Genomic DNA, 23,024 nt, shown 5'->3' with positions numbered 1-23,024 from the left:
CCGCATCCCCAGCGGCTCCCTAGTCCCTCTCCTGGCCCCGCCCCATTCCCCCTCCCAGGCCCGCCCTATTCTTTCTGCAGACCCGCCCCACCCCCCAGCCCTGGCACGCCCGGCAGGGCCCCATCCCCGCCGCCAGCAGAGCCTGGCGCTGGTCCCGTGCTCGGTGTACGTTTGTCGAATGACTAAAGAATCTATTTTGTTTTTTAAGATTTTATTTATTTATTCATGTGAGACACATACACAGAGGCAGAGACACAGGCAGAGGGAGAAGCAGGCTCCATGCAGGGAGTCTGATGTGGGACTCGATCCCGGGACTCCAGGATCACGCCCTGGGCTGAAGGCAGGCGCTAAACCGCTGAGCCACCCAGGGATCCCCAAGAATGGATAAATTATGAGCTTCCCACTGCACCTCTCAAAAAAACAGGCGGATGGAGAGCATTTAAAGATTGCATCCACTCTCCACTAGTGTAAGAGGGCCATTCCTACAATTAATAACAACGATGATGAAAAGGGGAACTCCAAACTCAGGGAGGGGAAAATGAATCCAACACGCCTGCCGCCGCAGAGGGGACACAAAGCGTCAGCCGGAGGCGAAGGGAAACCCCTGCGCCGCCCACGCTGTGGGGAGACTGCCGGGAGCTCAGCACAACGAAGCCCGCAACCAGCCCAGCCGCAGCCCCTCGATGCGCAGCCGCGGGACGCGCGGGGCGGTGGGGCGGGGCCTCGAGTCGCTGGGAGGCGGGAAGCGGGCCCTTTCCGCACGTCCATTGGTCTTCGTTGGGATGGACTGCTCTCGCTGACCAATCATATCTCATATCGGGCGCAAGCGTATTCGGGAGTCCACGCGAACGAGGGCGCGGAAGGCAAGAAGCGCGCATGCGCCTGGGCGGCTAGCTGGCGGTAAGGGGCGGGGTAGGTGGATTCTCTCAGCGAGTCCCGCCCTGCGAGGCTCCGCTGCATCCCGGAGGTTCTCAGGGAGCCTCGGGACCGGGAATGTTCAGTGCCCAGAAACTGCCCCTCTGGGAACCCCCGTCTCCGCCTCCTCCTACCCCGAGTTGTTGTCCGGCCGCGCCCTGACCCGCTCGAGGTTGTGAATTATTGAAGAAGCTGTGCAGCCTGACGCCTCCCCGCGGTGGCCGCCCCGCCCCGCCCCGCCTCGCCCTTCTAGTCACTGTTACCCCAGCGCAGCGAGCTACGCCAGCAAGAGGTTGCCCTAGGTAGTGGTAATCCTAGATAGTGCTGAGTGCTCAGAAAAACGTGGCACTGACAGAATGACTGGTGCCCGGCGCTCAGGTGACGAGGGCACAGCTGCGGGGCGCAGCGGTTCGCGTAGGGGACGAGCAGGTGCACAAGCCTCTGTGTGAGGCCATTTGCCTGGAGCAGAGAGGCTATAGCTGACCATAGCCTGCTCAGGAGTTTGGAGAGTATCCAGATACACCTTGATGTGACATGATTTCTTACCACTCTGCCAAGGGGAGAGATTTTTAGGAAGAGTGGAAATAGTTAAGAGGCTGGGATCAAGGAGAGGGGCTTGAACCTCCCTAGGTAGCTGGTGAAACAGCTGAATTCATGAATTCAGGAGAGGAGTGGGGGTGTTGGATGAGGGAAAAGATGAAATCAGGACGATTCCCAAGCTTCTGAAATGTGCAGCTGGGTGAATGGTGGTGCTGTTTATTGAGATGAGAACAGGTGCTGAGGATGGGACTCAGGGTTCATCTGTGGCCATGGTGAGTCTGAGGTGACCATTGGAGACCCAGGCAGACCTGTCAAGTTGGATGTTGGAGCTCTTGGAGAGGGATCAAGGAGGGAGTTATGCATGGACATGTAGATGGGTACTTAAAGCCATGGATTTTGATAGGGACACTTGCAGAGGGCAGACAGAAAACAGAAGAGGGCCAAGGGGAAAGCCCTGGGGTTCTCCAGCATCACAACAGCCCAGCAGAGGTGTAGGAGCTGCCAAAGGAAATCCAATAAGTGTGGAGAGGGAAAGTAGGAGTGTATGATTACTTCAAAGACAAGAAAGGGCAAAATTCAAGAGAAACAATGTGGATTACCTGGGCTAAATGTTTCTCAGGAGTCAAGTGACATGCAGGCAGAAATGGCCTTTGAGTCTGAAACCTTTTTTGGTTACTGAACACTTTTTCAAGAGCAGTGCCTAGGGAGAGATGGGATGGAGCCTGACTGTGGAGTGTTCCAAGAAGAGGAGGGAAGGGAGAAAACATTTCACTATGAAAAGGAGCACAGATACAGATAGCTGGAAATAAATGTCTTGAGAGTTTTCCTTTTTTAAGATTTTATTTATTCATGAGAGACAGAGAGAGAGAGAGAGAGATGCAGAGACACAGGCAGAGGAAGAAGCAGGCTCCATGCAAGGAGCCCGATATGGGACTCAATTCTGGGACTGCGGGATCACACCCTGAGCCAAAGGCAGATGCCCAATTACTGAACCACCCAGGCAACCCTTGAGAAGGTTTTTTTTTTTTTTTCCTTGAGAAGGTTTTAACTATGACTATGAGTCATAACTATAACTATGAACAAATTTCAGTGGTGACAAAGAATGATCCAGAAGAGAAGGGGAAAACTGAAATTTATTGAGGACTTATTTAGTATATTAAGAGCTTTACAAACAAACATTCATCTTCACAATGTTTTACAGAGCAGGCAATTGAGGTTAAATACTTTGCCCAAGGTCATGCAGCTAGACGAGGCAGAGCTGAGAGCCACCCAGATTTCTCTGACTCTTCATGTCTTACCACCCCATCGCACAGGCACACGGCCCTGTATGCTGAAGCACTGGGATATGCCTCTGCCCTGGCTATAGAGTCCCTGTCGAATCGGAGAGCTTTCATGCTAGGGGATGGGACTTTTATTTTCCTCTTCCAATGCTGTAAGCAGGGGTCTCTCCCCCTCAACAGCCTGAATACCCATGCAGCACAGGACAGAAGCTCTCCCAGTCCAGAGGGGCCCAGGCAAGCAGCAGGAGCCCCCAGAGGTAGGAGGCAAAGGTATACTTCGGGGGGTGTTCAGCGGGTTTCTTTGTGTCAGCCAGTGCATGGGGTGCTAGAGGTTGTTGGTCCCAACCATCTGGTGCCTGTGGCCCCAGCATTCATCTGGATATGTTCAGAGTAGCAAGAAGCCCAGGTCAGAGTCCAGTCTCCCGGCTGCCCCCACTGAGGCTGAGGCTGTGGGGGCGGGTACCCCGTTCTAGCCGGCGGCCAGACAGGAGGCGCCGCAGGGAAGAGCCGGAGCTCAGGTCACCACAGCTGCGAAGGTGGAGGCTCTCTCGGCCTGGCCGGCCCCATGGGCTCCGGGGCACCTAGAGGGGGGCACAGGACAGGGCATCAGTGTGGTTCAGCCTGAAGCTCCAGGCTTTCCTAGGTATCTTCCCAGATTCCCATAATTCCTACCTGCTTAAGCCCATGGGCCCCATTCCCACTGGGGTCTGGGGCCTTCTTGGACATCTGAAAGAAACGAGTGACCAAGCCCCGGCCTGGCCAGCTGCTCTTTAGGTCTCCCAGGGAGTGGGCGGGTGCAGGGCCGGAGGGCAGGGGGACTTTCTGAAAGGTGGGCATGGGGCGCCGTTTCTCAGCTGAGCGGGCACGAAGCAACTTGGGCGAAGGGCAACGGGCTAGACGGAAGAGGCAGGCTTCAGAGCAGAGCCCTGGAGAGAGAAAGAGGGAAGATGGGAAGGAGGTGCACAAAGGGCCAGGCAGCACTCCCTGCCCACCCCCAACCACAGGCCTGACCTGTATCTGCAGAGGAAACGGAAGCAGCTTCTTCCTCAAGCACTTTGGTATAAAGGTCCCTGAAGTCAGCTGGGGAGTAGAGGGAGGGAGTGGAGGTGCCCTGTGGATACGCCCACCGACCCACAGCCCTGCTTGGAGAGACTCAAGCCCAGCCCCCACACTCCATCCTCAACCAAGGAGGCACCACCTCTGCCCACGTCTGCCAGAAACCTGATGGTAGAGCCCAGCGACACAGGGGCCAAAGCACTCGTTGGCGGCTGTGTGCTCCACCTGCCTGATACCTGATGCCTTAGGGCAGGGATGAGCACCTTCTGTGCCAGTGCTCAGATCCTCCTGGTATCACCTCATTCCTCAGTAACTATAGCACCTGGGCTGCAGGCTGCTGCTACACCCCATTAACAGTCAGGAAGCCGAGGCTTGAGGGTTAACTAGTTCCAGCTGTGAGCTGTGGAATGTGTTTTCAGAAAACTGTCCTCCTCTCTTGGCTACTCGGCTACTGATGGTGCTTTAGGAGGTGTCTACTGCAGGAGTGACCTGGCCCTTTCTTCCTCCCCAGGCACCTCACAGCATCCCTGAGGCCTGGGGGTACCACGGGCCCTCTCACTGCCCTGCCTGCCCCCTCCTGAACCTTGAGGGGTGTGGGGTGCTCACCGGTGTCGCTGGAGGTGGTGATACCTGGGTCACTGTGGGACCGAGGCAGCAGCAGCGGTGGCGGCGCAGGAGCCGGGTGAGGAGGCCGCTGCCCCGGGGGGGTGAGGGAACCTGAGCTGTCGCTGAAGCGGCGAGTGGGACCGCGGGCTGGAGGGGCTGTGGGGGCTGGGGGCCGGCTGCCTCCGCGGGGGACCCGCCGCCTCAGCTCGGGGAAGCAGGGTCCCACCCAGGGCGGCCAGCCCTCCAGCCGGTGGCAGCTGCGGGCGGTCGTGGGGGCACCCAGAGGCGGTGGGGCCTCAGGGGCAGAGCAGGAGTAGGAGCGGGCAGCCCGCGGGGGCCGCCGAGGCAGGGGACTGTCCTCGAAGGGGCCCCGCAGGCCGCAGTCCAGGCTGAGGCAGTAGCCAGCTCGGCTGCGCTGGATGGAGCGGAAGAGCACGTAATCGACGGATCGCACGGAGCCCTGCAGCTCCAGCAGGCAGGAGTCTTCTGATGGGCTGGAGCCCCCGGGGAAGTCACCAATGGCTGACAGCACCAAAGACCCGCTGTCCATGGACACTGTGAGTGGCGGCGGTGGGCACGGGGTGGCATCAGAAACCCAGTAGGGGCCACTCCACCTCCAGTTCTTCCCCACCCTGAGGGGGTGCTGGTCAAGTCCAGAAACCCCCAACCCGGCCCCACCCACCTCTGTTCTCCCAGGCAGCCCAGCCGGAGTCCACCCTCCCGGCCTTCTGCTCACCATCTACGATGGAGGCCACGCGGTCGCAGATGCAGGAGCTATCGTGAAGCTGAGGATCAAACAGAGTGGCCTGCAGAAAATACAAGTGTCAAGGGGCCAGCTGGTGTGATGGACAGAACTCTGAAGACCGAGATTTCAGGCCCGCTTGGCCACTCTGTACAGGTCAGTTATGTGGGCCTCAGTTTCCACATCTGTAAAATAGAAGTAATAGTTCCTACCCCTGCCCCCACCAAATCAGGCTCCAGGGAAGACCAAAGATGACCATGGATGTGCTGGTGCTATCAAGATGTGACAACTGCTGTTTCCCTGTCTGGCGACAGCAGCTCCCTCAGCTTTTCAGGCTCTCTCCCCAGCTCCCCAGCCCACCCTAAGCCCTGCTCTCACCTGGCTGTCTCCTCGTAGCCCCATGACAGCCTCATAAGAAGGGGGGCAGTCGGTAGGGTACAAGGGCACTGGGCTGTCCATGGAGCCATTGTAGGTGATGCTGGCAAAATGAGGGAGAGTAAGAAGCTTGGAGAAGCATTCCTAATCCACAGTGCTCCCTCCCCACCAGTCCAGGCTGCAGCCCCAGCCCCCTTCCTCAGTTCCCAGTAGGAACCCACCAGGTCTCACCTCTGCGCATCTGTTTCAGAGCTACAGGTGTACTCTGGGGGATAGTAGGGCGGAGGGGGTACTGGTGGTACAAATTCTTCCAAATCCAGCATGGTGTGCAGGAGAGGGGCTGGGGGCGACGATGCACAGCCCAGGGACCCCAAAGGGCCAGAGACTGAGCGCTCAGGGGCCAGCTGCTGGGGAGCAAGCAGGTCAGCAAGCCTGGTTTCTGGGAGTCCAGCTCCTAGGCTCCCAAAATCTTCCATGTTTTCCTGGCCCTGCCCTCTTCCTCAGCCAAAACTGGCTCCTCTCTGCCCCAGCCATCTAGAAAGTCCTCCACTTTATGGGCTTACCTCCACTCAGAACTGCCACCTGCCTTCTGCCCCCACTACAACATCAACTCTTTATCCTTGTCCCCATCTAGGATCTTCTGGACTCCACCCAAGGGCAGTCCCATTGTCTAAGGTTCCCTCTCTGCGCCAACTAGCATCACATAATTCTCTCACTCCCCGTCCTTCTCCTCCTCATCATTCTTGGACCACCTAAATATCCCTACAGTAGACACATATATACACTAGAGATCCCTACGCTATACTGCCTAATAAGTGGTGCTCAGAAGCCCAGCACTGTAGCCACCATCCCCTCAAGCCCAATCCCAGCACACACACATCCCTACCCCCATCACACCTGCTCGGCTTTGACCCTGGCCCCCTCACCGTGTGCACGAGGTCCAGGGAGAAGATTTGGATGCAGCAGATGATAGCTGAGAGGGTACAGATGATGGCGGCACAAATGGTCAGCCCACAGACACTAAAGAGCAGGTTCTGAAAGCAAGAGTGGAAGAGGGATGTGAGCGGGGCCTAGGGAGGGGTGACTCTCACCAGTTCTGGGTCCCTGAGGACCCCAGAAGGGGAGGCAAAAGTGAAAGCCAGGAGAATGATAGGAGAGAAAAGAATGAATGAGGCAGGGAGAGCACGCTCACCTTGAGGGCTCCTCGGGCTTCGTCACAGGTGGAGTTAGGGGCAACTTTCAGTTCCTGGCCTGACTCTGGGCAGGGCCGGAGGAGGGGAACGGAGGGGCAGCACACACAGACCTTTCCTTCCTGGGTGGCAGTGAGGAGGGTGAAGCAGCCCGAGTCAGGACAAACCCAGGTGTCCTGCACAGCTCCCCCCACCAGTTCTTTCAGGCTTTCCCTCCTCAGTCTCACCATGGAGCAGTCTTGGAAGTCTCGGGCCAGCTGAGCATTCTTACAGGAGAGAACAGAGCCAGCCATGCTGAGCATGACACAGAGCACGGAAAGCAGGGAGAAGAAGGAGATCTGGGGGAAACAGGTGCACACTCAGGGCTGGAGCCCTCATTCAGGCCAGTTCTCTTCTCGGGGGCATAAGTGGGCATCCCCTCCGGTCCTGGGCACCTGACTCCCAGTGGGCACCAGATCCCAACACCTACCACTAAAGTGAATGGCCGCTTCCAAGACACAACGCCAACTACCCCGGAGAACGCCAGCTGGGGACAGAGTGGGTACAGGCTCAGCCTGGCAAGGGGGAGGCACATGAGTGAGCCCCTCACCACAGGGCGTGCCCAGCCCTGTAAGAAGACAGAAGCCCAGAAGAAGAAGGAGAGGCCAGCATTTGGACTGGCAGCTAATATGGAGGGGTGGGGCCCCAGGAGCCTACCCCACCCAAGGACTGTGCACCCAACTCACCGAGAACCCAGCCCAAGATGGGCAGGACCTCTTGATGCTCTCAGTGGTGGTGACGGAGGAGGCCACCATGCTGAAGGTGACCACCAGGACGCCCAGGAGCACCTGGGCCAGCCCTAGCGTGAGCAGGGCCTGCAGCCAGGGTCGGTGGAGGCGGAGGTGGGTAAGGCCCCGGGTGCTGGGTCGGCTGGTCAGCGAGCGGCTGGAGTCACTGGGCGAGGGCATCATGCCTGCTGCCCGGTTGCCTGCGCCTCGCTCGGCCTCCACTGTCGCTTGGGAACATCTCAGAGGCGCCCAAGGCCCCGTCCTCCCTCCTCTCCACCCTCTTTGCTCTAGAACCCACCTCCCGGATGGGGCCCCTGGGGCATGGCCTAGAGCATCCAGCTGGGCGGGGGCCCAAGGGAGGGGCGTCGCGGAGGGATCGCGGAGCGCTCCCTCCCCACCGCGGGCACCGGACGGGCACCGTGCCCGGGACGGCGATGAGGTCGCTGGGGCGCCGGCTCATCGCATCTCCCTGGAGAACAGGGGCGCCGAGAAGGGCAGGTCCAGGAGCAGCTGCGGTCCGGAACCCGGGGAAAGGCGGGGAGGGTAGAGGCGAGGAGGGTGGAAGGAAGAGGGGAGGGGTCCTGGGGTCCGAGACCGTCTGTCGGGGAGAGGCCGGGGCGCCACCGGCTGCGGGGCACCCCGCCCCGCTCCCCGCGACACGCTGCGCTCCCCAGCCCGGGCGGCAGCAGGTCCTGCCCGGCGGCGGGGGCGGGGCGGGGGCGGGGCTGCGCGGTGCACCCCGGGAGTCCGCGTCGGCCTGCAGGCCGGGTGCAGGGGGGCGGGGCGGGGCTACGCGGGGCACCCGGGGAGTCGGCGTCGGCCCGCAGGCCGGGTGCAGGGGGGCGGGGCGGGCCAGGGCACCCCGGGAACCAGTATCTGCCCGCGATCCTGGTACAGGGGGGCGGACGGCAGGGGTGGGGCGCCCCAGGAGCCCACGTACGCCCGCAGGCCTGGTGCAGGGGGGGCTCTGCTCGCCTCCCCGGGCCTGGGGCCCGATCCCAGCCCCGCCCAGCCTCTGGGGCCCTGGGCCTGCAGCGTCCCGAGCAGAGGCGGCAGCACCTTCCGGGTGTGGAGCGGAATCGCCCAGCCCCGCCGCCCCGCCCTCCGCAGCGTCTGCTGGCTCCCAAGCCCTACCCGACCTTCCCCTGGAGTTCATTCTGCTTCCGCTCCGGTCCCTGCCCCTGCCGCACTCCCTTTTGTCTTCCAAATGCCTAGTTCTCAATAAAAATTCCGGAAAGGGGGCTGGAGTTCCAGTTCCACTTTCTTTTTATTTAAATAACCGAAGCAACAGCCTTGGCACAGCAGAGGGAAGCTGGGTTGGGGTGTGTGAGAGGTGGCAGTAGTGTGGCCTATTCGATGGGGTGGCAGGGGTAGCGGGACTGGGTCACAGTGGGCTCCCCACACCCTTAAGTCAGGGTCAGCAGTTATGGCTGCGGACCTGGGGGCATGAGAGGAGACCCCAAGTAGTGACGGATGTCTCACCAAGCCCCAGAGCCCTCAGGGATGGGGGCTAAGTGCGCTCCCTCCAGTGGCAGGGCCAGGGCATCCCTGCCAGGGCTCATGGGGCTCGGAAGGCATTTTCGGCAGCGCCAGCGGCTGCGTTGGCGGCGGCAGTTCGCACCGCGGGGTTGGAGAAGACACCAGCAGCAAATTCTTGCTGGGCTTTCTGAAAGCTGGCACCTGTGCGGCGGTACAAGGAGTGGATCTGCAAGTAGACGGCAGAGATGATTGCTGTGCCCGCCTCCACCCCAACCTAACGCCTACAATACCACCACTCACTCACCGCTGCTTTCACTTTTCCTTCTTGGCTCCCTCCCTCCCAACACATACTCCCTGAGAGGTCCATTAGCTGAGAACCTGCACATCTTCGGCCAGGCCCTCCCAAGTTCTTCCAGAGTGACCCAGCCAGGCCCCTAGGGGCACATGATCTCACTCTTCAGGCCCCACCTTCTACACAGCCCCTCACCCGCTTTAGCATCACAATTCCCAGCACAGCTATGCCAGTGAAGAGCAGGGCAACCAGGAGCATGAGCACAGCTACAGCCGTGTTGGTCTTCAGCACCACCAGAGCAGAGATCCAGCCACTGCCAGGAGGGGAAAGCAGGCGGCAGTGAAGAGGGTGGCTCCCAGCAGGGCCTCTGTCCTCCCAGCTTCTGTACCCCCTGCCAAACGGCCCTACCCTATTCCCCACCCCCCCACCCCGTCCCTCACCCCCGCCCCCCGTTGGTCCATCTCACCAGGGGTCACTCCCCCCACCTCCCACCGCTGGGCAGCTTTCCAAGTACCACAATCCCAGACCACATCTACTGTTCAAAGTTTAATTCCAGCTTGTGAACAATCAGCTCCCAGCTATCCTCAGTCCAAAGAGACCTTTTGTTGAGCAGTCTCTGCGCCCTCTTAAAGAGCACTTACTCCTACTTCCTCTAGGAAGCCTTCTCTGATTGACCGCATGTGCTTTTCCCCGTCCCCAAAGCTAGGCCTGTCTAGAGTTCTGACTGGGCCCTTTCTATCCTGCTTCTTTCATTCAACTGGCACCTCCTGAGAATAAAAACCACACCTTCTTCTGAACAACTCCTACCCCAGTACTCAGTGCTGACTTGGTCTAGAGGAATGAGGGGAAGGGCTGGGGGGGTGGACAGCAGCCTCACGGACCTGAACCCCCAACCTGGAATGCCAATGGCCTGGAGGACAAAAAGCACATCCTGGACGAAGAAAATGAAGAAGAAAACGAAGAAATTGAATGAACTGTCACTCCTGCGGGCAGAAAAAATGGGGAGAGTGGGAAAAGAATGAGAGCAGGAGCAACAGACGGGCTCATCTTGGGCTCTCCACCACCCCCACGTCTGAACTTACCGGAAGGCCTTATACATGGGGCGGTACCAGCACACAAAGGAGCAGGGAGTGAAAAGGAGGACCCAGAGGATAGAGAGCCCAAAGCCTGAGCCATTGCTGGTCTCCACACAGAAACTGGCCAGGCAGGCAAGAAAATTCAGGAGAAGGGCCAGCGTGCTGCCTAAGGGACAGAGGTACAAGACACTGAGCGTAGGCTGCAAAGGCAGCTCCTTCCTGTATGAGTCCATCACACGACAGTCACCAAACTATGGCAGAGTAACAAAAGGAAGCTTCTGCTTTCACAAAATCCTCAACAGTGGAGACAGATTCCTATCACACATGATCACCTTTGCAAAAACATTTAAAGGACTCAGAAAACACTTACGTAGGAGGACAAAGAAAGGGGAAGGAGATAAGAACATGTGCTTTCTAGAAGATGGGAGAACAGGTTTTATGTACTATGAAAGGAGTAACCCAGGAAAATTCCTGGAGAAACTAGCCTTAAACTCAAAAGCTGAGCAGAGATGAAATGCTGAGTTCTAGGTGGGTGGGCTCCAGGGCAGAAAAGATGTAAAGTCATTACTTTTACTCTTCCTCCAAAAAAGGCTTCTGGCTACTCACACATCCAGAGGTAGTACATGGTAGATACAGTCTTCTGAAATTCTTGGGGGATCTCCATGGAGATGTCCTGGAAAAAGCAGGGCTGGACTGGGCAAAAAGAAGGTAGGGGGGGCCAATTGTTCTGTCGAGCTGTAAGGCAGAAAAAGAGAGCAGGAAGACCCAGATGTGAGGCAGAGACCAAGAAAGCAACCACCCCTTCCCTTCTGCCCAAGTCCTCTCTTCTGTCTCCAATTGGGGTCTGAGGAGATGAGGGAGAGCACGACTACTGTTGATGGTATATACTACATTTACAACTTTTAGGCATGATGCCAAGCACTCTGTACGGATGATCTTATTTAATTGCCACAACAATCCTGTTAAACAGGTACAAATGTTATCTTTGTTTTACAAGTAAGAAAACTGAGACTCTCAAGATGAAGTAACTTACCTAAGAGTTCCTAAGGAATAAATAATAGCACCCAAATTCAAACTCAGCAACGTGGCTCCAGAGTCCATGCTCTTAGGCTGTTTTTGCTTCTTCCAAAGTGCCAAATGCATCCCCACAAAGAGCCCCCTTACCAGCTGTGCCCCCCAAGGCAGCATGCTGCAGTTCCCGCTCCCTCCGGTCCAACTCCTCGGCCTTCCGGTTGAGCTCCTCCTGCTTCTTCAGCAGCTCAGCAGTGGCTGCAGCAGCTGAAGCCTGCCCAGCAAGTGCAGAGGGAGACATGAGTCCTCTGCCCAGGTCTAGCCCCCACGCCCCCACCCCTACTCGCACACCCTGTTTACCTGGGTGCTGTAGGAGCCATAGTTCTTGGGTTCTGTGGGGCTGAGCTTTCTTGACGACTGCAAGGAGGGCGCCGAAGGTGAAGGCAACGGGGCAGGGGCAGGAGGCTCATAGGCCAGTGGGGGCTGTTGGTTTTGTTAGACTTTAGGATCATCCAATCCCTCTCAACACAGGTATCTAGAGTCTGCTTGAGTAACTTCAGCTCCAGAACCCATTCCCCAACCTCTCCCCCAGAGTCAAACCTCTGTCAGAGAATTGTTCCCCAAGTTAGGGCAGCCAGCGTCACCCTGCACATCCTATCCCTAAGTCAGGACTCATCTACCCAACCCAACCCCTTCACTTTTTAAAGCTCTTAGCATTTTCTGTTCTGTAGGACCAACAGGTCCGGTCCTTCTCATCCCTCGCCCTCTGAATGCACACCTAAGCATAATTGGTTTTCTCAACTCCTACCAGCCTCACTATTTTCTTCAAGGAAGCCTCCCCAGACACAGCCTTGGTTCAGGCGTTGCCAGTCTCTAGATCCTCCCAGGACTGATGCTCAGAGCTCAAATGGAATGGTTGGCCCTCCATCTCCAGGAAGGTTAGGTAAACCAAAGCTGACAGGCCTCCACAGGGAGCTAAGGTCCTTTGCATGCAGGAAAGTCCTGTGTTTCCCAAGAGAGTGGGCTCACTGGCATATCCTCCCCTCGCCGCCATCCTGTGTTCCCCCGAATCTCACCTCCCGGGTCTCAAAAGGGTTGTAGACGTCAAGAGTGGCATACTGCGGGCTGGGTCGGTGCTGGATCACAGCTGGGTCCTGCGGGCAGAGGGCCGGGGCTCAGCTGGCACCTAGTGCCTCTGGGGGGAACTCCCCGGGCCTCTTCTGATGCCGGTGGCTCCAAGCACTGCATCTTGGAGGCCACGCTGTTGTCCCAACATTTGCTCCTCCATCCTTCACCCCACACTGCTAGCACCAGCTCCTTATAGGGGCACGGCCCGCCCCCAGGGTGCTCACTGGTCTGGAGTCACCGTCACCCCCACGTGGCGGCCCTTCCCCGGAACAAATGTCAGGAATGGGAATACAAGTTAGCCCGTCCAGAACCAAGAAGAGTCAACCGAACTAGCCAAGGAAGGCCTGCGCATCACCTGAAAGGGGTTGTCAAGCTCGCTGGGCCCGGCGAAGGGGTTTTCGCCGTCTCTGCTCTGAGCCATGTTTGCAACTGCGGCCTGAGCCGCCCCTGCCCTCCACGCCCCTGCACGGCGGCGGCGGCAGCTCCCTCCGCTCCTCCCGGTCCGCCCGCTCGGATTGCACGGATTGGCCGCGAAGGCCGGAAGGACCCCGAGGATCCCCGCAGCGGCGGCGGGTTGCGCCTGCGCCCCGGTACAGGGGAAGACGGAAGCACCCCCACGTGACGCCAAGCCCCGCCCACGCCCGAACTACAGCTCCCGGCGGCCCCCGCGGCTGGGATTCAGCCAGCCCAGACGTCCGGCGGGAGTCCTGCCTTGGCCTCTGGCTAGCCCGGGTTCGCACCGGACCGCGGCGGCGAAGCACCCCGCCCACGAGCACAACCCTCCCAAGACAAACGGGACCCGCGGGCCGTGGGCTCGGGAGGGTAAGATGGACTCCCTTCACGCATAAACTCCGAAGGGCTGCCAATCTTCCCAGCCCTCTGGCCCAGCCTCCAGCACCTCAAACTCCAGGGGTGGGGGGTCCGATGAAGCACGTCATTTTTATTTCACAAAGACTGTACAAAATTCCTTATAAAACACGGGATAGGTGTCACCTGGTTCTCTTCTCCTGCCCCTGTCCAACTCCACTGTGAAGGGGCAGGGGAGGGTGGGAAATGTGCAGGACGGAACAGCTCTGTACAAAGCCGGGGAGGGCGCAACAGGTACAAGCTCTTCTGTATGTACACTATTTCACATATTCACAGGTATACAAGGAGCCGGGGGAAGGGGCAGGCTCCGGCTCTGTTCTCTTGTATAAAAAAGCACCAGTGTCCTGGACTGGACACCCACTGCTGGAGGAGATGCAGGGGGGCCCAGGGTCTGATCGTCACCGACTGATATCCCGACTGGAGTCCCACAACTTGGTGTTGGGTGGCTCAGCCCGAAGGCGGGCGAAGAAAGGATGCTGAAGGGCTTCACCCAAGGTCAACCGCTTAGCAGGTTCATATTCTAGCATGCTTTCAATCAGATCGAAGAGCTGGTGGTGTTCCTCTGCCTCTGAGGTCAGATACCGCTGGTGGTGGAGGGCAGGAAAAAGGTGAGGCACAATGCCTTAAGTCCCGTTTTTATCTTCAAGGCCCTAGCTTTCAATCTCGAAGGACCAAGGCTCTGCCATTATGAATACTATCATGAATACTACCTTACCACGGGCACAACGTGACCAGCATTTCTGGTATTACTGCTCAACCTACCTTCCTACTAGCACAATTACTCCTTCATACTCTGAAATTTCTGTTTAATCCTTGTCAACTTCATGAATCTTCTTTAGCTCATTAAAATATAACCTCTTCAAAGGTAGTTTATTCTTTTCTAACCTCAAGAATCCAGGACATTGCTTTCATCTCTGGTTGACTCAAGAAAGACATGTCCGTCTAACTTCCTTCCCTCCACAAAACCACTCCCTCTTATCTCTCTTCTATTGACCAAAGCGGTATTCTTTCAGTTTCCCCCCTTCCTAACTCTGCTTGTGAGGTGCATTCCAGGGGCAAAGCACCTTAGGAAGAAAATAACCTCTCGGCGGTAGGCACTATCTCAACCCTGCCTGGCTCACCCGCAGTGGTTTGCAGTTTTCTCGTACGTAGCGCCCAGCCGATGTGTTCTCATCCCAATCCAGGCGACCCCGATAAAAATATTTCTGCTTCCTAGAGGGGAAGGGGAGGTTGAGGGATCAGGAGGTTCCTTTTGTTGTGGGATACTTCCCTTATTCCCCCATTTGAGAGTAGCTGGGGGGAGGGAAGGCGTCAAAGAAACAAGAAAATGATGTGAAATAGACGAATATTGTGGAGAGAAAAGGAAGACTTAAGTACCCCCTGCCCAAAGTTCACCTTGTCTTTCGGATCATCCGGGAAGGGATAGGACCCAAAATCCTTTCCATCATGGCTAGGTGCTCTCTGTTGTCATGGGTCTGGGAAACAAAGACAGAACCAAGCATGGGAGTGGGAACAGGTTGCTGAGGACTGGCTTTTAGGAAGGTAACATGGAATAAGCAGGCATGTCCTCAGCAGACGACAGGAAGCCAGGTAGGAGAACATCACGTGGCTATATAAGACACCCCACCACTTACCTGGAATAGTGTGAAGCCCACGTAGTACTCGAAGATGATGCAGCCTATGCTCCACACATCACAAGGCTGTGACCAGCCCAACTCTAGGTGGGAATGGGAGGCAGAAGGTGTTATGGATGATGAGGGGCCTTCCCCAACAACCAATCACACATACTTGGACAGCCTTGTTTCCCCACTCAACCCCGCGTACCGAGAATGACCTCTGGTGCTCGATAATGGCGAGTGGAGACAATGGTACTGTGATGTTCGTGGTCAAAGGTGGCACTGCCGAAGTCCACCACCCGCACAGCTGTGCTCTTCACACTGCGTTCATCTCGTTTCTAGGAGCACAGCAGAAAGAGGATGGACCCAGCCACCTTAGACCAAGACTCTACCATTATTCTCCAAAGTGCTTTCAGGCCTTAAAGAAAGCAACTTGAGGGCAGCCTAGGTGGCTCAGCGGTTTAGCACCGCCTTCAGTCCAGGGCATGATCCTGGAGACCTGGGATCTAGTCCCAGGTCGGGCTCCCTGCTTCTCCCTCTGCCTGTGTCTCTGCCCACCCCCACCCCCACCCCGTCTCTCTCATGAGTAAATAAATAAAATCTTAAAAAAAAAAAAAGCAACTTGACCTGTTTCCAGACACACCGGGGAATCTGCTTGAGAGCTTCCCCCATATCCCACAGATAATTTAGAAGTGGGAAAGGATTAAGTAATGATCATGGCATAACATGCAAGTCCCTGTGTATCTGGACTTTTCCTAAGTGACTGGTATACAGTGTTTCCAAAAACAGGTCAAGAGAACTGAGCTTTCCTTACAGAGAAAAAAAGCATTTGCACTCTGTTGGAAAGTTATCTGAGGTCCTCCTTCCCAGTTCTCTTCCAGTTTAAGTCTTCGTCAATCTCTCCCTTTCAATCTACACTAGTACTCTGGTTTACTATATTGGACCAGACCAGGAGAGAATATGGGAGAAAGTAAAAGGGAAGAAGGAAAAGAGCTACAATAAAGGGATGGCATAGCTGCCTGTCCCTCTTACCTTCTCTAAATTGTAGGTGAGCTCATAGTCCTGAATTCACAAACAGAATATTTTCAGGCTTGAGGTCCGTATGTGTCAGCTTGTTATCATGGAGAACTGCAAGGCAGAAGGCCAAGTCAGGGTGGGTCCAGGTGGCCAGGGTTAACTGGCACCAGTGACCCCAAGCTTGGTCACCTTGAGTCAAAGCTGGTGAGGAGGCAGGTCCAGAATCACTAGGCTGTTCTCTACTCTATATTCAGATGAAATGCCTGGTTTAAGATGCCCCACACTTATCAACGTAAGACACAAATGTAATTGTCAACTGATGTATAAGAAGTTGGCCAGGGGATCCCTGGGTGGCGCGGTGGTTTGGCGCCTGCCTTTGGCCCAGGGCGCGATCCTGGAGACCCGGGATCGAGTCCCACGTCGGGCTCCCGGTGTATGGGGCCTGCTTCTCCCTCTGCCTATGTCTCTGCCTCTCTCTCTCTCTGTGACTATCATAAATAAATAAATAAATAAATAAATAAATAAATAAATAAATAAATAAATAAGTAAATAAATAAGTAAATAAATAAATAAATAAATAAATAAATAAATAAATAAAAAAGAAGTTGGCCAGGATCCCTGGGTGGCGCAGCGGTTTGGCACCTGCCTTTGGCCCAGGGCGTGATCCTGGAGACCCGGGATCGAATCCCACATCAGGCTCCAGGTGCATGGAGCCTGCTTCTCCCTCTGCCTATGTCTCTGCCTCTCTCTCTCTCTCTCTCTGTGACTATCATAAATAAATAAAAATTAAAAAAAAAAAAAAAGAAGTTGGCCATTCATTATATTTTTGTCTTTTGACATATGTGCCATCTGACATTCTGTGAATTTAACTCTGTAAAACTTCAGTTATGAAAACCCAAGAGGAACCATGTACTTGTCTGGATCCCCCACCTGGACCCTTGGTTGTCCCTTGGAAGTCCCTGCTTCCACTTGCTCTGCTGGAAACGAAGAGCACTTCAGCTCAGACAAATGTAAACATCTAGCTTGGGAAATCATTTTGTCTCTTTGTGCTTGCAGCCTAACTTAACACTTTTGTGAAGAATGGAAATGAAGGGAAAAAGAGGTAAATGCTTTGATTTCAAAGGCTTTCTCTTCCAGCTCCTGTTAGATTGCATATGGAAAAAAACTAATCAGTGATGGTGAGGACCTTGGTCAAGCAGTCAAGTGCAGGAGCTGTCCACTTGACAGCGAAGAACTACAGATAATCCAGTTGATAGTTTAGGGGCTCCACCAGTTTAAACGGACACAAAAGAGGCCCAATGAGGTAGGGGCTGCCCAGAGTCTACCTCGACCCACCCTACTCACACTTGACAGCCTGGCACAGCTGGAAGGCCATGTGGCGCACTTGATGGATGGGGTAGGGCAGGTAGTTGTTGTCTTTGAGGAAATCGAAGGTGCTAAGGCCCAGAAGCTCAAAAGAGATGCACATGTGGCCATGGTAGTCAAACCAGTCAAACATCTGCACACAGAGGCTGAGAAGAGAAGTGAGGGAAGAGGGATGTTTGATGAGCTCCCATCTGCCCACCACCCCTCCAACAAGGAGGGACCGCAGAGCTGTTGATTCCACATGCTTGTGTAAGAACATGCCAGTTAATATTACCAACAAAATTCACTTGAACTACAGAATAGCCTTTTTGGCAGACCCAAGAAGAAAGATACTATCCACCAAGCTTTAAGCCACTTTCCTACGTCATTTTAAATAGTTAAAACAATTCCATTGGCCAAAGAGCTGGCTGCCAGGCTCCAGTGTGGATGCTAAATTGGCAAACTGTCATTCCTAAACACTGACCCCAGCTCCCACTCCTGAAATTTATTCACCACCAGCCACCAGCGGGCCCACGTTTATACTATCGTCTCATGTCTTTGCTTAATGGCCTTATTCTACATTTAACTTGCAGAAAGTACAAGGACACAAATACTACATATATATGTCTGGGGTCTCATCAGCACAGTTCTAGGCATTAAAAGCTCAGATGACTTTTTGATGAAAATGCTAATTCTCAGTGTCAGGGCCATTTCCAGGGCACAGCTCTACAGAAGCCATCCCGGACTAGGGACAGACTGCAGAGCAATCTAATTGTCCTGAGAACAAAGGAAACGGATTACAGAATGTCAGACCCTCCCTTTCTGCCCTACCATTCTACTAGTCTAAGATGATGAACAAAAGAATGAATGGACGAGGTCTAGAACTCCCCTGCCTGCTTCAGCCAGGCCAGGAAGGTTTTCCTGTACAGGAGTGGAGCCTCTCAGACTTCCCACATACTCCTTTGCTTGCTTACTTCTTATTGTCAGGGTCCTTCTCGTTGATTTTCTCTAAAACATTGATTTCAAGTCGAGCTGCTTCCTTGTACTTTTCCACGTTCTTAATGATCTTCAGGGCAACTCGGGCCCCACCCCTGCAGGGTGCCAGAAGGTTTTTGCTCAGTCGTCAAAAACATTTCAGACTCAATGGGGGCTGTCCAGGGATTAAGAAACCCTACCTTTGGCTCATCAGCAAAAAAGCCCCAGATAACCCACACTGGCTCTTTATGCCTAGCAGGTAGGGAACCAGGAGGGAGGCGCTAGTTACCTGCGATGGTCGACACACTGTACAACTCGGCCGAAGGTCCCCTCTCCCAAAGTGCTTACAATTTCATCTGAAATGAAAAACAGCAGGGTCGGGGAGAGGGAGGGAGAGAAGGTGGGGAATGAGCTGAGTTGGAAGAAAAAGGGGTACAGCAACCTGGGGTGAGGAGATGAAGGAAGGGGGAACAGATACAGATGGTCACAGGGGAAGAACACCCCTGCATGATTCCCACCACCTTTAACCCAGGGGCCGTGAGAGCTGGGAGTGGACAGCAGAGATCAATTCTCAACAGCAACTCAAACCACCCAGATAAACAACACCACTGAGGAAAGGCAAGAGGCTGTGACTTGGGTTGGCTTAGGACGTTAGGATGGCTATGGGACCATTACAGGCTATAGGATTGTTACGATTTGGCTTGTACATCGCTCTTGTAGCCAGTCCCCGACGTGGTAGATGAGGTGGCCCTCAGCGTCGTCCTCTACACTCTTGGCTCTCCGGCTGCTGTGCTGCTGTCGGGGGGCGGGGGGGGTCGGAGCAAGCCAGGTGTCGGAGCGGGGGCCGGAGGGAGGCGGGGTGGGTGGTGGAGGGGTCACCGGTCACAGGCGCCCAGCCAGGGGGGACAGACGATGATGGGGGACAGTGGAAGGGAACACGTCAGATGCAGTAAGGCGGATCGGGGTGAGAAGAGAGAGCGGCGCATAATCCCAAGTCCCCAAACCCAAAACGGGAACCGGGAGAGGAACGGGCAGAGCAGAGAAGTGGTGTCGTTGCCAATGTCACCCCAACCCCATGCTCTACACAGTGCCCTACCAGGCAGGCACAGATCTCCCTTTGCCCCCACCCAAGCCCACCTACTGAGGGGGCTGTGGAGCCCAGAGCCTGTGGGAAAGAGGCTATTCACAAGCAAGGTCCCCACTAAAGAGTGGAAGCCTCTGGGACACAGGAGCTGCTCCCAATACAGGAAGCCCAGCATGCCAAGGAGGGCACTGGGGTTCACAGATGCTCTGCGCCCATTAATCTCCAGAGCAGATTCCAGGACTCTTTAGGAGCTGGAGAGCTTCTGAGAGAGCAGACAGACTCAGTGCCCACGTCAGCGTTTATGCCCCAATACTCAGCTGAGAACAAGGATACGTCTGACTTACCAGAGTCCTAGAGGGCTGAAGAGTGGGGAGAGGAAGGGCCCAGACTGGCACTCACCGAAGATGAGCGGCTGAATGTCCGGCTGCGCCGCCTCCGCCGCCTGTGCTTCCTCCGGCTGCTGCGCTGGCTGCGGTAACTGCTATTCTCCCGGTGGTACTCGTAGGAGTGCCGGTAGTCTGGGTCACAGTAGGCTTCTCCCCGGTCTCGGCTACAGCCATTGCGCCTGTAGCTGCCATAGTACCGCCGGTCATACACCCTCCGGTCTGACGAGCGATCATCGTAACTGCTATCGGACAACAAACAGCCGTCACCTGCCTCTGTTCCAGCCATATTCCTTGCCACATGATATGACCGGTCATCCTTCCATCAGGAAAAAGGGTAATGTTGGAAAACCTGTTCTCAGACCCTCATGAAGTCACTCTGAGGCCCAAGGAGGATCCTCACATCCCCAGGTCACCGAGACCTCTAAAAAGACATCGGCAGAACAACTGCCTCTGGGGGCCTCCTCTCCCCTCCACTGATGTACTGAGTGGAGCAAAGAGCCATTTCTTTCCTGAGCCTTGCTTGACTAACATCCAATTTTGTGGCAAACTAACCTGCCCCTGCCACACAACATGCTGTTAAGTTATTAAAACCATGCAAATCTAACTCTGTCTCGTCTATTAGGTCATTACCTACCTCTAGACCATATATAGCCTTCTGCACCTCCTGTCCCTTTGCCTGATCCTCTTGATTCCTTCAGACAAACTTTGATGGCATGTCCTTTATTAGTTTTCCCTGAATTGCACATCCTGTCCCACTCCAATCAAACCCGCTGGATGCTTCCTCAGCCCCTCACTATACACTTCTACAATAACAATCTTTTTTTTTTTTTAAGATTTTTTTTCTTGCGATGCCTGGTAAATAAGTAAAAAAAAATTTTTTTGGGATCCCTGGGTGGCGCCACGGTTTAGCGCCTGCCTTTGGCCCAGGGCGCGATCCTGGAGACCCAGGATCGAATCCCACGTCGGGCTCCCGGTGCATGGAGCCTGCTTCTCCCTCTGCCTATGTCTCTGCCTCTCTCTCTCTCTCTCTCTGTGTGACTATCATAAATAAATAAAAATTTTAAAAAAAAAAATTTTTTTAAAGATTTTATTTATTCATGAGAGACAGAGGTAGAGGGAGAAGCAGGCTCCCATGGGGAGCCCGATGTGGGACTCGATCCCAGTACCCCAGGATCATGACCTGAGCTGAAGGCAGACTGATGCTCAACCACTGAGCCACCTAGGTGCCCCTACGATAACAATCTTAACACTACAGTGCAAATGACTTATTCGGTTACCAACCCTGAATGTCACCTTACCCCACCTGCTCAGCATATAACCAAAAAATCTTTGTTTAATAAATAAACAAGTGAGTGCCCCTGAATGTGAGGGTCTCCTCTTGATGCCTCACCTCCGGGAACGGACATGGTAGCTGTCTTCCCGCCGGCGCCGCCGAGTCCGGTCACTGCTACTTGACCAGGAGCGGCTTCTTCGTCTCTTATGCTTTCGGCTCCGATAGTGTTCATGGTAACTGCCCCGGCTTCCTCGCTCTGAGGAATGGTACCTTCGGGGATGAGGCATCTGAACAGAAGGAAAAACAGACATAGTGGGGGAAAAGCTCCGAGTTTTCAGAATTCACCTCCAAGGCCTGGTTGCTCTGGAGAGGCTAAGCTTCTTCCTGCTCTTCTAGTTCTCATTTTATGACCTACAACTTCCTTGGCCTTCCCTGTGCTCACAACTCCTCCTTAGTGGAGTATATATTACCCACTAACTGCTGGAATAATAATTCCCCACCCCCAGCTCCCCACCAGCGTTGCTCCACTGACTCTCCTCAAACTTGCCTCCCTGAAGACCTTTGGGTCTGGGCTACGGCTCATTTCAGGTGGGCCTGTGTAACAGATGGACACTGCCACAGTCCTCCCCTGCATGGCATCTAAACTATGTCTGTAACCAGGGTGAATTCCTCAAAACTGACAGAATAACACTTTGGTACACACTATCATGATCGATGTTTTACAATTATTAAAAGTGTATCTTTGTCTTCACAACCAGACCATTCTGTGTCCTGTGGGCAGGAATCCAGTTTACCAGGCTTGTACACATAGCAGCATATGCCACATATAAGCAAGTTCCAGGGATTTGAGTCCCACCTCTTGAACGGTCTTAATCATCTCTCACATCACTGGCCAAAACCACCTTAAAAGTTTTTAGTATAGGAGGCCCCAAGCTGTACTCAGCTTCCTATTTGGCTGCTCCCCTCTTGTGCTTAGGAAGTACACGATAACTGGTTTTTAATTAATATCAGCACTACTTGGCTAAAAGCTGGCCCCCTTCCAGTTAGTTACTGGGATTGGAATTGCATGGTGCACAAATGACTGTTTTCCTTAAAGGAAAAAAATGGGAGACAAATCACTATCACAATACAGAAAGATAAGGATATGAGAACATAATAAAATTAAAAAGGCCCAGGGACAGAAGTCGGGGCGGGGGGCGGGGTGGTTAGGTGTGGAAAGGCCTAATGACTCTAACATCTGGGTTTCATTCTGAGCTTCTGCTTCCCGACCTCCTCAAGCAGAGGAGGGGGCGATACTTGATTTGGTCCTGGTTTAGCAAGGCCTGTAAGCAAAAATGCAAGCAGGGGGCTCTCCCATGTCATCAACCTTGTGTGTAGCACAGCCATAGAAATCTCCTCTTGCCACACGACACACCGCCACCAAAGTTGCTCACGGCCCCTCCTCAACCGGAAGCATCTCCAGCTCACCTTTCTCAACTTAGAAACCTCCCCCGGCCCTCCGTCCTCACTCGGAGAATCGAACCAACTCTGCGACGCAAACTCTTGGCAGAGGCTCCCGGGAACCCGGCGGCCCCCCACCCCCCACCCCATCCCCGCTCCATCACCCCTTCCCCAACTCCGGCCCCTCCCAAACCTCCCAGAGGTCCTCCCGGGTCCGAGGGCGGCAGGCCGGTCTTCCGCCTCACCTCCCCGCTCTTCACCTCCGCCGCTCAGCGGGGCCCTGCCTTCTTCCCTGCCCCGCGCCCCGCCGCCGGGCCCCCAACCCAACTCTGCCCCCGCCCGCCCCGCCGTCGCCATCTTTCCGCGCGGCCCCGCGGCCCGCCGGCCCGCGCGCTCACCGTTCTGGCGGCGAGGCCCGTGCGCTTGTCCCACAGGAAGTCCGTGATGGCGGCGGCACTGCGGCCGGAGTCCCGGCACCCCCGCGGCGACGAAGTGCGGCTCCACCCCCCCCCCCGACCCGAACCCTGGGACCTCCCGCCTCGTTCCCGGGCTCCGCTCCAGTCCC

The 23,024-nt window shown here is 55.3% G+C and overlaps 3 protein-coding genes and 1 long non-coding RNA gene across 8 annotated transcripts; 1 reads left to right on the top strand and 3 right to left on the bottom strand.

Annotated features, from left to right (window-relative positions):
* The first annotated feature begins 770 nt into the window (after positions 1–770).
* Positions 771–5,233, top strand: LOC125755442 (uncharacterized). Its single transcript, XR_007412031.1, has 3 exons — positions 771–900; positions 4,303–4,954; positions 5,094–5,233. It is a non-coding gene; the product is annotated as an uncharacterized LOC125755442 (long non-coding RNA).
* On the bottom strand, positions 2,571–7,654 carry ENTREP3 (endosomal transmembrane epsin interactor 3). Of its 4 annotated transcripts, none has more exons than XM_025430949.3 (12): positions 7,430–7,654; positions 7,174–7,311; positions 6,932–7,042; positions 6,707–6,826; positions 6,441–6,548; positions 5,746–5,921; positions 5,518–5,617; positions 5,134–5,203; positions 4,398–4,952; positions 3,747–3,815; positions 3,408–3,661; positions 2,571–3,316 (listed from the first exon to the last, which is right to left on the bottom strand). In XM_025430949.3, exons 1-12 carry the CDS (start codon positions 7,652–7,654, stop codon positions 3,143–3,145), a joined length of 2,100 nt encoding a protein of 699 aa, XP_025286734.3. In that variant the 3' UTR covers positions 2,571–3,142. The 4 variants fall into 4 exon arrangements, with proteins under 4 accessions (XP_025286734.3, XP_025286735.3, XP_025286736.3 ...); XM_025430950.3 differs by having other exon boundaries at positions 5,746–5,918; XM_025430951.3 differs by having other exon boundaries at positions 7,174–7,230.
* Positions 7,655–8,714: 1,060 nt separating this feature from the next.
* On the bottom strand, positions 8,715–13,058 carry SCAMP3 (secretory carrier membrane protein 3). 2 transcript variants are annotated; one of them, XM_025430966.3, is made up of 9 exons: positions 12,813–13,058; positions 12,406–12,483; positions 11,690–11,746; positions 11,483–11,603; positions 10,925–11,053; positions 10,325–10,484; positions 10,124–10,225; positions 9,438–9,555; positions 8,715–9,176 (listed from the first exon to the last, which is right to left on the bottom strand). In XM_025430966.3, the coding sequence occupies exons 1-9, from the start codon at positions 12,876–12,878 to the stop codon at positions 9,030–9,032; spliced, it is 978 nt and encodes a 325-aa protein (XP_025286751.1). In that variant the 5' UTR covers positions 12,879–13,058; the 3' UTR covers positions 8,715–9,029. The 2 variants fall into 2 exon arrangements, with proteins under 2 accessions (XP_025286751.1, XP_025286750.1); XM_025430965.3 differs by having other exon boundaries at positions 11,690–11,812; positions 12,813–13,056.
* Positions 13,059–13,377: 319 nt separating this feature from the next.
* Positions 13,378–23,017, bottom strand: CLK2 (CDC like kinase 2). Its single transcript, XM_025430960.3, is given in 14 exon segments — positions 13,378–13,908; positions 14,446–14,536; positions 14,720–14,799; positions 14,959–15,041; positions 15,149–15,278; positions 15,973–16,002; positions 16,004–16,068; positions 17,302–17,468; positions 18,276–18,392; positions 18,566–18,632; positions 18,984–19,071; positions 19,760–19,988; positions 21,137–21,306; positions 22,858–23,017. Coding segments are annotated over 13 exon segments (1,503 nt in total). The 5' UTR covers positions 22,858–23,017; the 3' UTR covers positions 13,378–13,722.
* Positions 23,018–23,024: the final 7 nt, after the last annotated feature.

Source organism: Canis lupus, chromosome 7 (assembly GCF_003254725.2).
Source record: "Canis lupus dingo isolate Sandy chromosome 7, ASM325472v2, whole genome shotgun sequence".
NCBI classification, from domain to species: domain Eukaryota; kingdom Metazoa; phylum Chordata; class Mammalia; order Carnivora; family Canidae; genus Canis; species Canis lupus.
This window is presented reverse-complemented; position numbering and strand designations above follow the sequence as displayed.

Coding starts and splice junctions, on each gene's coding strand:
- ENTREP3 (XM_025430949.3), bottom strand. CDS start 7,654: ATGATGCCCTCGCCCAGTGACTCCAGCCGCTCGCTGACCAGCCGACCC. Junction 7,043..7,173: donor AGCGGCCATTCACTTTAGTG/GTAGGTGTTGGG, acceptor TGTTTCCCCCAG/ATCTCCTTCTTCTCCCTGCT. Junction 6,827..6,931: donor ACTTCCAAGACTGCTCCATG/GTGAGACTGAGG, acceptor ACTGCCACCCAG/GAAGGAAAGGTCTGTGTGTG.
- SCAMP3 (XM_025430965.3), bottom strand. CDS start 12,878: ATGGCTCAGAGCAGAGACGGCGAAAACCCCTTCGCCGGGCCCAGCGAG. Junction 11,813..12,405: donor ACCCTTTTGAGACCCGGGAG/GTGAGATTCGGG, acceptor CAAAACCAACAG/CCCCCACTGGCCTATGAGCC. Junction 11,054..11,482: donor TGCCTTGGGGGGCACAGCTG/GTAAGGGGGCTC, acceptor TCTGCCTTACAG/CTCGACAGAACAATTGGCCC.